Source organism: Spermophilus citellus (genome assembly GCF_964194105.1).
Source record: "Spermophilus citellus genome assembly, chromosome: 1".
Taxonomy (NCBI): Eukaryota; Metazoa; Chordata; class Mammalia; order Rodentia; family Sciuridae; genus Spermophilus; species Spermophilus citellus.
In genome coordinates this window covers 152,213,604-152,227,770 of record NC_138182.1, presented here as the reverse complement: position 1 = coordinate 152,227,770, position 14,167 = coordinate 152,213,604, and the positions used below count along the sequence as shown (strand labels likewise).

The 14,167-nt window shown below is 46.2% G+C and overlaps 1 protein-coding gene across 1 annotated transcript in view; it reads right to left on the bottom strand.

The window, feature by feature from the left end:
* Positions 1 to 14,167, bottom strand: part of ADAMTS2 (ADAM metallopeptidase with thrombospondin type 1 motif 2) — a 243,360-nt gene that overhangs the window by 85,703 nt on the left and 143,490 nt on the right. The window contains exon 4 of the mRNA XM_081282228.1: positions 12,095 to 12,297. Within this exon, the coding sequence (XP_081138354.1) occupies positions 12,095 to 12,297 (203 nt within the window). The remainder of the gene's footprint in view (positions 1 to 12,094; positions 12,298 to 14,167) is intronic.

Here is a 14,167-nt window from a genome sequence, read left to right as displayed (position 1 = left end):
AGGAGTTTCCAGGAAGAGAAGGTATTCCCTTCAAATTTCCCAAGAAACCTCACCCACCCCTCCCGAGGCCCAAACTGTGCCCCGGGATACGGCAATGCCACTAGCTCTGCTCATGCTCTTCAACCACTGGAGCTCTCTGCTTTAGGGCCTCTGAAGTCCCTCGACTGAGCCACATTTGTGCCAGATGCCAACTAAAGGGTGCAGGGAGTGCTGAACATGACCAGGGCAGCTCGCCATCTCAGGGTGCCCGCCACACGGCCAGCACTCTGCCAAGCACTTTTCTGATGTTCCGCTCAGTGCTCACAGCCGCCCCAGGAGATGGGACTACCTGTCCCTCGTCACAGGGCATAGCAGGGCAGGCAGTGGCCTCCTTTCCTCTAGGCTGGAAGGAACCATCTGGCCTCCTACATGCTAAACCTATCCTGTAGCTGCGTTCTCATTCACCTGTGTAGTGAGGGTTCTTAATTTCAATTTGTTGCCCACATTGAAAAATAATTAGATTTTTCATGAAAATTGGATTTCCAGCTTCTCGATTAAAAAAAAAAAGACCTGGCAACAATGGACCTGCTTATTCCTATAAGACTGCAAGTGAGTATGACTCAGGGGGACCTCTCCAGAGGGAGGTGGCCTCTCCCACCCACCCCACTCCCAGTCCCCATGACTCTCTAGAGCCTACGGCCACTCATGCGCCCTCCTGCCCAGCTCTAACCAGCATCCAAGTGGGCTGATCTCTTCTGAGCCCCCTACACCACTGGCCCTAACAGCGTATCTCCTGGTGGCACATGGAGCCAGGCTCACAGGTCCGCAGAACGAACATGAGGAACAGAAAAAATGACAGGAGTAGCCCCCTGTGGGCCATGGAACAAGTGGACCCTGAAGCCTGGGACACAGCCTTGCAAGATGTAGCCTTTACTCCTTGCTCTCCACCCCCACTGTGCCCAGTCCCATTTCTGATGTGTCCCCCATGCCTGGAAGGCCCTGTCTGCCTTCTCCTAACTTAAGGGGACCAAGTTTAATTGTCTAGTTCCAGAGATGTTTTTATCCATCCCAGGAAGCAGAGCCAGAGACATGTGAACAGGGACTTGGGGGTGACGCCTTCCGCCTGGATGTTTTGCCAGTTCACGAGATTTCTTTCCCCTGCGACCAGCAGTGAACATTCCTGTCCTGCTCCTGCCTTCCCCACAGCCACCACGAGGCCCCAACATTCTTGAAAGTTGGTGAGAAATTGAGCCCATATGCCTTCTGATTGTTTGCAAACCCTGGCAAGGGTTTGGTAAGTCAAGGCCAATTTCTGGATTAAATTAGAAAAGAAAAGAGGAAAAATATCCGAGTCCTGGCACAGACAGAAATCATTCATTCAACAAAAATTGCTGAAGAACATACTGTACAGAGGACTGTCCTCGTGGTAGGAGGAGTTGAAGGTTATGGCCTCTGCTCTGAAGGCACAGAAGACCCCTGGGTCCCATATTCTCTGCATCTGCCCTCAGCAGAAGAGGAGCTTCAGGGACTCAGGAATTCTTCCTGAACATAAGCAGTTAACACAGCTGAGAGAGATGTTCTGCTTGCCCAGAGATCTGTTCCTCCCTTTCAGTTGTTTTTAAATGGCTATCCTTTTAAAAGTATCCTCAAAGTGACCTCAGAGGTTCTTTGAGTTGGCAAGGCTAGGTGGAGGTCCCATAGGGCTGGGATCTGAACAGGAAAAGGTAGAGTTCAACTCAAAGTGGGTGGTTACGATGATGGCCTTCAGGAAAGGGCTGCTCCAGATACAGGGGCTCAGTAGGCAGAAGAGGGCAAGAGAGAACCTGTCTGCTGGAGATTCCTCTTGCCAGGGACTGTGCAGACCTTTGTAGAAGTTCAGAGAGTGTTTAAAGATGAGAATATCAAGTTCAGGGGAGGGAAACTTTGCAAAGTAGATAAAAGCAAGTACTAGAACCAAGTTGTTTCTGATGCCACAGCTAGTGCACATTAGTGCACATTGTATGCTCAGAGCCACCCTAATATGTACACCCATGGGCGCTGATAGAGCACAACACAAATGCTCACTTAGAGGACTGGGACATAGTTCAAGGTGGGCACTAAGCAAGTTTTTGTTTTGTTTTGTTTTGGTGGTACTCAGGATTGAACCCAGAGAACTGTACCACTGAGATACATCCCCAGCCTTTTGCAGTTTTTCTTCCTTTTGAGACAGGATCTCACTAAATTGCCTAGGCTGGCCTCAAACTTGCAATCTTCCTGCCTCAGGTGCTGGTATTACAGGCATATAGCATTGCACCTCACACAAAGAGATTTCTTTAAATTATGATAGCACCTATAAAAATAGTGAATATTTGCAGGTTTGTGGACTAATATGATCTCTGTCCCAACTCTGAATCTGTGGTTGTAACACAAAAGTGATCACAGGCAGTTCATAAATGAATAGATGTGGTTATGTTTCAATAAAACTTTATTTACAAAAACAGTGGAAGGGTCTTTGGACTACAGTTTGCCAACCCTGCTTTGGAATGTCCAGTTAATCTTGAGAAATTCATGCAAATTTTGCCTTAAGGGGCTGGGGATGTGGCTCAAGCGGTAGCGCACTTGCCTGGCATGTGTGCAGCCCAGGTTCGATCCTCAGCACCACATACAAACAAAGATGTTGTGTCCGCCGAAAACTGAAAAATAAATATTAAAATTCTCTCTCTCTCTCTCTCTCTCTCTCTAAAAAAAATTTTTGCCTTAACACAGTAATATGTCTAAACTTAATCTAAAATAATGTCTTTAAATGTATGCCATGCAAAAAAGGTGGCACTTCGGGGAGAGATGTTTCACACCTGTACGGTGCCTCCATGGCTCCAGGAGGGCCTGATATTCCCAGTAGCAATGGGCCAAACATGGGCCTTATGAGGGTCTGTGTCACATACCATAGTGGTCTGATTTACTTGTACAAGGGTCCAAGTAGACCAGTGGTTCAAGCAGACAGTTCTTTGGGATCCTGAGATCTAAGCAAAACACTAAGGCCCTAGGTTTTGCACAGAAGAATTAGAGATCCAGTCAAATGACAAGCCATAAAAGAAGTGTCAGCCTCGGGCCCAAGTTTTCTATTTCTTGAAATCTTGGCAGAGATTTTTCCATTTTAAAATGCACATAAAACACATGACAGTCACACATCTCGTGCCAATGCCTTGGCCAATGACAGATTCCTCTTAGTTCTCCTAAGATGATGATGGAACTGAAAAACTCCCACTGCTTAGTGATATTACAGGGACCTGATATCCCCAGCACCTTACTTACCTGTCGCTGGTGTAAACAATCTACTGTGGGGCCCGTGTACACAAGTGAGGCACATATGATCATGTAAGGTACATAACGCTTAAAAATGATGATGAACAACTGTTACTGGTATATGTATTCACTATTTCACACTTTCTATCATTATTTTAGAGTGCACTCCTTCTAATTATACAAAAGTTTCATTGTGTATAATTTATTTCTCTTTCCCTCTCTCTCTCTCTCTTCCTATCTCACCCCATGATCTCTCCCTTTCTTAGGCTCTCCTGTCACTGCAATGTCACCCACCATGAGGTCCTCAGGGGAGCTGGGCTGACGCTGGTACCATGTCTTTGAACCACCAGAACTGTGAACTAAATAAACTTCTTTTGTTTAAAAGGTTCCTGACCCTAAGTATTTCATTCTAGCAACAGAAAATTGATTAACAGAATCCCCAAGGAGTCCCAGCTTCTCTGACTAGGCTAAGGGCCAGTGAGCCCAAGGAGACTGCATTCATCTGGGTTTGTCAGCAACTCTGAGGGTTATGGCTGTGGGAGAACAAAAAAAAATCAGAAAGGAGGCCTCAGAGGACTGGGCTACTGGCTCAAAGACAGCCCCAGACTTAGAACACACCCAGCAACCTGTCAGGTTCAGCTTTCGTTATCTGGGCAAAAGGTAGGAGTGGAGGTAGCTTGGGTGTGTGCCTCCAAGGTGTGTCAGACATGGCTGAGTAGAGGCTGGGAAAGCTTTAAAATGTGCATACCTGTTGACCAGGGAATCCACTTTTAGGAACTCAGTTTAAGAAGATAATTAAGAATGAGCAAGAGATTCACCTATAACAATGTAATAGTTAGTGGTCCATCTGACCTCTAAAAGGAAAATCAGTTTTGGTAGATGGACATTCATATAAATAGTTATACATAGAAAGTATATTATAGTCATGTAGTACAGTTAAGAAATTGTTAAATAGTAGACAGTAAGGGCAGTACCTCCAGCCCTTCTCTGGAAAAGGGGACCCCCAAGGTGGGATGCACAGAGCGTATCCAGAGAACATGTGGTAGTCTTATGGGCTGCAAGGTCAGAGCTCAGGGTTCAAGATCCTGCATTGGCAGGGACACTTTATTGACAGAAGAGTGAAGGGCCCCATACTGAGAGCTTTGTGCTCCAGAGCTGTGGTTCTGAAATACTTCATTGTTTTAGCTATGGATTTGTGTTTTGTAAGTGAAATCTAATAGGACAATGGAGTACATCCTGGGGACCTTAGCACACCTCGGGTCCCAATCTCCAGGACTCAGCTCCCCTCTCCTCACCCTGCCACCAGATCCAGGACCGTCAGGTATGTGTGCCTCACGGCATCTCAAGGCAGGGCATAGTGGTAGCCATCCCATCAGGGCTGGCAGCGAGGAGACACGTCTGGTAAGTGGCTAGCCAAAGCTTGTGTCTTACAGAGGTGAGCCTCACATGCACCCCCCAATCCAGGTACTGAGTGAAACAGCACTGGAGTGGAACAATTCTTGGCCACCTTCCCTGGTGAGGTGGTTTGAACACTGGGTTAATCCACTTATGGATTAACAGGGTGGTGACTGTAGACAAGCAGGGTGTGGGAAGAGGAAGTAGATCACTGTAGTTGTGACTTTGGGGTTTATATTTTGTCCCTGGTGAGCAGAGCTCTCTCTGTTTCCTGACTGCCATGTCCTGAGCTGCTTTCTTCCATGCTGCCCTCCTGCCATGATGTCGTTCTCATCTCGTACCCAGAGGTATGGAGTCAGCTAACCATGGACTGAACCTCTGAAACTCTTCCTCCTTTATGTGGTTCTTTTGCAAAGCAATGCAAAAGCTGACCAAACCACTGAAGAAAGAAGGAAAAGGCTTAATATATGCCTTTTATGGCATTTCCCCCCTGTGCTTTGAACAAGAGATATGGTATTTTTATCTTGTACTGTGCCAGCTATACCTACAGGCCAGTGTTCCCCAAGTAGAGGGTCACTGGTAATATACTGATTTTTGTGGCAGCCAGAGGCTGTGTGAACTAATAATAGATCACACATAAGTATATCGGCCCCTTTGAATATCCCTCTTTCCTTCCTCTTACTTCTGGGTATTGGGTGGCTGTGGTTGAACACAGGTGTGGAAAGAATGATGAGGTGCTTAGTGAGGGGCAAGAACTCGGAAAATTCTCTTGTGACAATGGGTGTTACTGCCGGGAACAAGCTGAGCAAAGTTTCAGATTAACTTCTGGAGATGACAGGAAGTGCCCAATAATACATCATTTAAAAAAAAAAAAGTAAGCCATCAAAAACTATCCCAAGCAAAACAAAAGCCAAACAACAAAACCGGAAAATGTCTGCAACACCTACAACAGACAAAAGGTTAACCTATTTGAATATAATGACCCTTCAGAGATTCAGAAAAAAAGAAACTAAAATAGAATAAGTATTCTATTTGAAATATGAAAGCTGAAAAGGACAAGAATAAGTCAAATACCAAAAATAAAATAATCTGGTTCACAATATACATATTTTTAAAAATTCAATTGTATTACCATCAAATAAATAGAACTTATAACAAAAAAGTATACCTCAGTTGTAACTATTAAATTACTCCATTTTTAAAGAATTCAATGGTTTAAGCAGATAGAAAGACAGACCTTTGGTCCATGGAGGACAATTAGATAAGACCACAACAGAGAACTTTCTGGTGTAGAAAGCTTTAAAATGTGCATACGTGTTGATCAGGGGATCCACTTTTAGGAACTCAGTTTAAGAAGATAATTAAGGATGAGCAAAAGATTCACCTATAATGATGTAATAGTTAGTGGTCCATCTGACCTCTAAAAGGAAAATCAGTTTTGTTATATGGACATTCATAAAAATAGTTATACATAGAAAGAATATTATAGTCACGTAGTGCAGTTAGAAATTGTTAAATAGTAGACAGTAATTGCTAGAAGAAAATATGGGCATACCTCTATGAATGGATTTCAATTTTGTAGCAAAAATATTATATTGTGTGTATTAAATATAAAACATTGTAATACTTTTAAAAAATATTACTTTAAGGAAGAAAAGGATTTAAGGAAGAAGGAAGCCGAGCTTGACAGTGAGTTGGTAGGGGCGGGGAGTCCAAATACCAGGAGAACCTTTCTATGATCAGGTGTTGCCCCAGTGGGGCTGAGATGAAGAGAGGGGCAGACTGACCAGTTTTCATTTTCCTATGAAAAGGCAGAATAACATGCTTTGCCTGTGAATGCAGAAAGGAAGCAGCACCTCCAGGCACTTCCCACTGCCTTGTAATCACATCCAATTCCCTCTCCATGTCTAGAAGACCCTGGTGACAGGCCTTGATCACCTCTAGCTCTTTCTTTAGTTTGTGGCCCAAGCTTACCACACCAGTCTTTACTCATTTCTTCAAATGTGCTGACCTTTTTCCTGCCTCAGGGCCTTTGTGCCCACCTATTCCCTCCACCTGGAACAGTTTATCCCACCTCTTCCCACAATTCTGTTATTATCAGTCTCAGCTCCAGTGGTATTTCCTGAGAACCCACTCCCTCATCTCCATCTTTCCCAACTCTTGTTTATTTATTTCCTTCCTTGCATTTATTATTATCTGAAATGATTTCACTTGTTTTTTGCTTAAATATTGTCTCTGTCCCCTCACTCCAAGACAAGCCCATGCTAACAGGAATTGTGCCCTGTCTTGCTCACTGCAGTACCCCTTACCTAATGTACAGCAGACTCCCAATAAACATTGGATATCTATGTGGATGGGAGCCAGAGGTATTAAACAGAATAAGTTGGGTTATGCTGCAATAACAAGGAATCCACCTCATCTTAGTCGCTTAACACAATAAAGACATTGATGTATGTTTCCTTGCTCACATCACGGTCCAGTGTTGTTTGGGTGGCTCTAAGCTGTACTGTAGCTGCACCTAACGAGACATGTAGTTCCCGAGGCTATGGTGGCAGGAAAAGAGATGAATGGCACATAGTAGCACTTAGTGATATTATATAGACCACTACACAAAACTAGCCACATGGTCCTAAATTAGCTGCATGGGAGACTGGGCAGTGGAGGGTAAAATGTAGATATTTTATATGCCTGGATTGTCTGTGCCATACCAGGACCCTCATCCCAGCCTACACTCTGTCCACAGAGTGATCCCAAAGAGAGACCTTCAGGTAGAAATCACCCTGGACAATGAGGGAATCTAAGAACTGCCAAGGTGCCGCTATGCATACATCCCATTCACCTCAGCCTCTCCTCTTCAGTCTACATCCTGGGTCCCCACCATTGAAACCCCTACTAGACCCTTCTCCCATATCTCAATGGCCTTCCTCAGCAGTCATGCATGCCTGCCCTGTGGGGTGGCCCCCAATCCTGACCCTGCCTGCTATTACAATCAACCGGATGCCGCACTTGGAACACAACTCAGGGAAGCGACTGCCACATCTGTCCTTCTGTGTTGTTACTTTGGTTCCAGCCCTGGGAGGCCCTAAGACCAGCTGTGAACTTACATGAGGAATATGACAAGCTACTGGCCAGGCCTCCAAAGGCCACTTGGGATTTGATTTGAGGCCCACATACCCCGTGCTGCTGTTTAATATATGGTGGCTAAGTTCAAGTTCAGAGAGAGGACACAGGAAGCATTCCCACTGTACAAATGTCTTCCAGAACTCCACTGTCCCAACAGAATTGACACTGGCCACCCTGGCAATTTAAATCTAAGCACAAATTAACTGCAAATAAATTGCCAGTTAGGATGGCTACTACAAAAAGAACAAGTGTTGTGCAGATGTGGAAAAGCCAGAACCCTTGTGCACTGTTGGTGGGAATATAAAATGATGCAGTGGCTGAGGAAATCAGTTTGGTGGTTTCTCAAAACATCAAACGTAGAATTATCACATGATTCAGCATTTCCACTTTAGGGTATAGACCCCAAAGAATGGAAAACAGGACCTTGAACAGATATTCATACAGCCATGTCTGTAGCATTACTCACTATAGCCAAAAGGTGGACACCACCCAACTGTCCATCAGTGGAGGGATGGATAGATAAAATATGGTCCATACATTCAATTTAATATTATTCAGCTTTAAAAAGTAAGGAAATTCTGGCACATGTTCCAACATGGATGTCCTTGAGGATATCATGCTACATGAATAAGCCAGTCAGAAAACAACAAATATGGCAAGATTTCACTTATGTGATGTACCTAAAGTGGTCAAATTCACAGAGACAGAGAGTAGAGCAGTGGTTGCCAGGAGCCGAGGGGAGGAAGAGGAGATGAGTAGTTAGTGTTTAATGGTGCTATGGATTGGACAGGAGGCCCCTCAAAATCTCATGTGTTAGTTAGTCAATGCAGGGATGCTCAGAGATGAAATGATTACATTATGAGAGCTGTAATTTCATCAATGGATTGATCCATTTAATGGATTTATAATGAACGAACTCCAGGATGGTAAGTGTAGGCAGATGGGGTGCACTTGGAAGAAGCAGATCATTGGGGAGCAGGTATGCCCTTGGGGATTATATCTTGTCCCTGGCTCCTTAAGCCTGTCTCCCTTTCTCTCTCTCTGCTTCCTGACTGCCATCACCTGAGCAATTTCCTCTGCCATGCCCTCTGCCATGGTGTTCTGCCTCTCCACAGCAATGGAGTTGGCCCACCATGGACTCAGACCTCTAAACCATGAGCCCCCAATAAACTTTTCCTCTTCTAAGTTATTCTTGTCAGGTATTTTAATCACAGTGACAATAAGCTGACTAACACAAATGGATACAGAGTCTCTGTTCTATAAGATGAAAAGAGCTCTGGGGATGGATGGTGGTAAGAGATGCACAACAATGTAATGCACTTAACACCACTGAACCTTAAAAATGGTGAAGATGATAATGCCTGTGTGGATATTTTATCACAATCAAAATTTAAAAATTAAAATTATGTTGGAAACATAATTTAAATTAAATTCAGTTTTTCATTTGTACCAGCCACATTTCAAGTGCTCAAAAGCCAGTGTGGCCAGTGGCTATCACACTGGACAGGACAGAATGAGAGCACTTCTGTCACTACAGAAAGCTCTTTGAGACAACAATGTTCTACAAGGTCGTCCTTTTCTCAAATAGACATCCTTCTTCAATGCCCTTCCTCCCTAAGATCACCAAAGGGTCCTGCATGCTTTAAATCAGCCCCAAGACCACCCAAGGGTCCCACTTGTCTTATACCCTCTCTCTTCTCGGGTGTGCACGCGCTCTCAATGAGGACACAGGGTATTAATTGTCAGGGCAACGCCATGCTCCCAGCTGATCCGAACCTTATCTCCGTTATCCACACTGTGCTCTTGCTGTGGCAGGTGGAGCTCAGCTCAGAATAGAAAAAAACTCCCCCCTTCCCCCCAGAGCCCCAGGCCTCTCTACCATGCCCCTGTTTCTCTGAAGGACTCACTGCTGTGCCTAGGACAAGTACACATTCAATGAACAGTTGCTGAATAAATAAATGCACATCTGTGTGAAACAGAAAAAAGATAAGCTCCAACTCCCATTTCTTAACTTCTTGGATTTAGCTCCAAAAATCCTTTTTTTTTTTGTTCATTATGATAAAGCTCATTTTGATTTAATAATTTTTATATTTCTCATGATCCTCTAAAAACTCTGGCCCATTATCCAAAACAGAGGTCCAGTTGGATCACAGGAGTGTGAATAAATACACTGACATTCACTGCAAAAAGAGAAAGTTTTAGACTTCCTCCAACCAGCTCTCTATGACACAAGAACACTCCCTACCAGGGAAAAGGAAGATGTGCTTCATTATGTCTCAGGAAAAACTCACCCCGGATACCCCCATCTTCAGGCAGAGTCCCTGGTGGACTTCTTAAGAATGGTTCTTTGAGTGCTGTTATTAAATCAAATATTGTTGCTGTCACGTTAGCAAAACACATTTTACCTAGAGACTGAAAAACATGTCACCTTATTTACAGACTAAAAAAATACCTCCATCTCCCTTTCTCATTACATCCTCACTACAATGCCCAAGATGGAAATTACTGGCCCATTTTAAAGATGAAAAAACCAAGGCTTGGAGAACTGGGGCAGCATTCCCAATGACACACCTGGAAAAGGTAGGGCCAAGACTCTATTCCAAGTACAGTCCTTTTTCCCACTGGGTGGGAAGGCAGTAGAATCCCTTGAGGAAGAACACATATACTGAACACAAAGATTTTGTATCTACCAGTCTTATGGACTCATGGTGAAGATATCCTAACGTATTGCATAATAAGTACCTAGAACCCTACCTAGAACAGGCTCGCACACAGCCACACACTGGAGCTAATAATTGGAGTAATTATTGTTATTATTACATTAAAGGAACTTTTCAAAATTAATATAAGATTAAGGGCACTCTAAAAAATAAAATGCCCTGTAAAGTCCTCTGTAGGACTTTAGCACCGCTTTGCAGTTGAGAAGATTGAGGGGTGGTTGTCAATTGCTCATCGAAGGCAGGAGAGGAGGGAGGTGAACACGTGGGCAAAAGTCTCTCCCTCCAAGGTTCAGCTCACTCACGTCCTCCCTGATGCATCTTTCATCAACACCTTGGGGACACTGTGCCAACTGGGTTCCCAAAGGTTCACCACCTGGCCCTAGAAAGCAGAGCTAAGCAGTAGGCCCCGAGAAGATCCCTCTGCCCTTTACTGCCTGCCTGGGCTAGACTTGTATTAGATCTCATTCATGATAACATTTAGGCTACTTTAGAACTCCCCATCCGCCCAGGCTTCCACCCCACCAACCACCAATCACCCTGTTCCACCAATCACCCTGTTCCACCAATCACCCTGTTCCACTAATCACCCTGTTCCGCACCAACACTCTACCCTTTCAACTCCTGTTCAAAGCCACGCCCCATCCTCCCTCCCATCCCTAGTCTCTTAGCAGTGTTCAGAAGAGCCAGCCCCAGTGAGAGGGAGAGCTGAAAAGTTCAACCCAGCTTCCCCAGAGCCTGCAGTTTGAAATCTGGGTGCCCCATGTCCCCACAGTAGCTTGATCAGCACCAAGCAAAGAGAGGAAAGGTTTCCACACCTGCATACTGATCAACATCTTGTACCTCCTAAAGGACACGAGGCATGGAATGTATGGGGGTGACCCTGTAACCTCAACAATAAACACACAAGAGGCAGGTACTGAGAAGACTTACGTGACACCCCTATTAAATAGCCCAGATTCACAGGAAGAAAGTGGTTCCCTTTTTAACCTTCAGTTCTTCTGACTGCTTCAAGGAGGAGCCTCTGATCAGTGTCTGTCTGTCTGTCCTCCTATCTAACACCACTCATCTCCATTTTTGGCAGAAAGTGGGCCAAAGCTCTGTCTTGAGGGCCGGCCGAATGCAGAACTATCTAGCTGGCATTGAATAAGGTCATTTTGGATTTTACCTTAAGATTATTTCTTAGATGAAGTGAGATTTCTTTTTAAAATAATTTTAAATTTTAAAAATGGAAATCATTAATTTTTTTTTTTATAAAAGATACACAAATGATTGGAGTGTGGGAAAAACTGCTTAAGCTTGTAAACAGCCTTGCCAAGTCAGAATCATCCCCACCTGCGGACAAGAAGCCTGAGACGCAGGGAGGTGGATGGGATGCTCAACTTTTCTCACCTGTGGACCTAGAAAGCCTCCCTGTTGAGGATGGCCCTTGCTTTCAGCTTCAAGTGGAAAAAACTTAACAGTCTGGCACAGAAAGTTGAGCAGACTCTTCTACAGGCGCCACCTGCAGTCTTGCCCTGCCCATGATGCCCCCACTCCACGCCCCCATGTCCTTGCTCTGACTCCAGCCTCGCACTAACCTACCCGGCCCCACTTACGATGTTCATGAGCGTCAGCAGGTACTTCTGCACGTGCTCCTTCCCGTGGAACTGAACCACGGAGTCGTCCACACCCAGTAGGACTTCAATGTTGTAGTCGTCATCGGCAGCGTGTCTTCGTGCCCTCCTCCTGGAGCTGTTGACCTGCTCCTCCAAGACGCCCAGCGCTTGGCTGAGGCTATCCAAGTTGCCCAGGGAGGCCCCTACAGGGATAGGACATTATCATCAGCGGCAGGCCGGGCTCACCGGGAACATCACAGCAGGACGAGACTCCACTGGATGCAGCTCAACTCCAGCCAAGTGCCAGCAACATCATCATCATCATCAAGGGCACTGTTGCCCCCATTTAGCAGAAGAACAAACTGAGGTCTAGAGAGGGGCTGTAGTGATATGCCAAGCTGGCTCAGACTCAGCCGCACTCAAACCAACCACCTCAGAGGCTTTAGGGCCAACTCTTTGGCTAGCACCTGGCAGTAACTCCCGCCACAGTGAGGGCCACGGTGTCCTCCTGAGACTATGACAGACTGGGGAGCCCAGGGCTGGCACCCAGCATCTGAGGCCAGGAGTGTCGCCTGCACAGCCAGCTCTCTCCACCCACATACACTAACACACTCTCACAGGGCTGGCCTACTACCAAACGGCTGATGTCCCAGGTGCCCCTGACCTCTGTTATAACTGAGGAAACGTAGGCCTCACCCCAGCAGTATGTGTTCTACAGCATTTCCTCCAGCCTGGCTCCCCTCCAAGAGCTTTCTGCTCAGTCCTCCACTAAAGGGACCAGGTAGATGTCCCCCACCCCACTCTTAAGTCAGCCCCTGGTGCTCAATGAATTGTGCAGGAACCAACACGAGCTCCTCATGATAGCTCCCCACAGCAGGCCCTGACACCCTGCCCCTAAAGAGTTAGCACCAGGCAATGAGCAACAGCCCAGATGGGGGTAAGGGCCTGAGGGGTCTCAGCTACAGAGTCCAGGACCTGGAGCTCCATCAAGTTCAGGGCCTCAGATGGTGTCCCACTGTCTGCAAAGCTGTGGCTTCTGCCTTTGTTCCCATCTACTTCCCCACTGGGTCTAAATGTCACCCTGGACCAGTGCTCCAGTTCTCAGTCCTCCCCTGCCCTCACCTCTTAGGGTCACAGCCAGACTGACGAGGCCAACCATCAGCATTGATGGCAGCTGCAGACCACACTGTATGCTGCCCACTGAGTCCCTGTGCCACTGTCTTGGAAGCCCCATCCCTTTCACCCCTGCCCTGCTGCACAGGTCTCTGTCCAAGCCAGGTTGTGCTTCTCAGTGGCACTCAGTGATTCCTGCCCTGAGAAGAACCAGAGACGCAGGTGACATCATCAACACTGAGGGTGATGTCCAGGTCCTAGCTTTAGCTAGAGTGGGTACCAAGAGCCCTGCTCAGCTGTTGACATCCCTGAAACATTTTCTATAAAGAATCTTCCAGAACAACTCTGTCACTTATCCCTATCGCCTCTTATCTACCACATTCCCCAGACAGGTATGGGCACTTCTTCCATGTCAAGGTGGCACAAGACAGGCTCTGGAGGTGGAACCAGGCCTCTGAAGGGAACTTGGCCACTCAGGGAGATATGAGGCAGCCTGGTTTGGGGGCCCACTCCCCCAAATTGGCCCCCAGCATTCATCTCCTCAAAGAGTGCAACAGGCATCTTCAGTACAAATTACTGTCCCCATTTGACAGATGAGGAGACTGACAGAACCCCAGCATGGCTCTCTGCCAGAAGCTCTTTCCTTAAACTCTGCTTCCTGCTTCAGACAAGATGAACTGACTTAGTCTGCAGCTTGGTTGTGGGCGAGACCAAGAATGAAAAGAGAGGAGGTGAGAAGCAAAGGTACCGGCTTTGACTGGAAAAAGAACAAGTTGGGGCCAGGGCTGAGCAGCTGCTGCTTGGGTTCCCATGCCTTCTTGGGTCCTTGGAGTCCTGGCACAATCCACATACATGTGCAGGCACACACCTACATGCACATACACACACATGTGCACACAATGCAAGCACACACATACATACACACGTTGGTGCTGCCCAGGGCTGTGCCAGGGTCAGGGA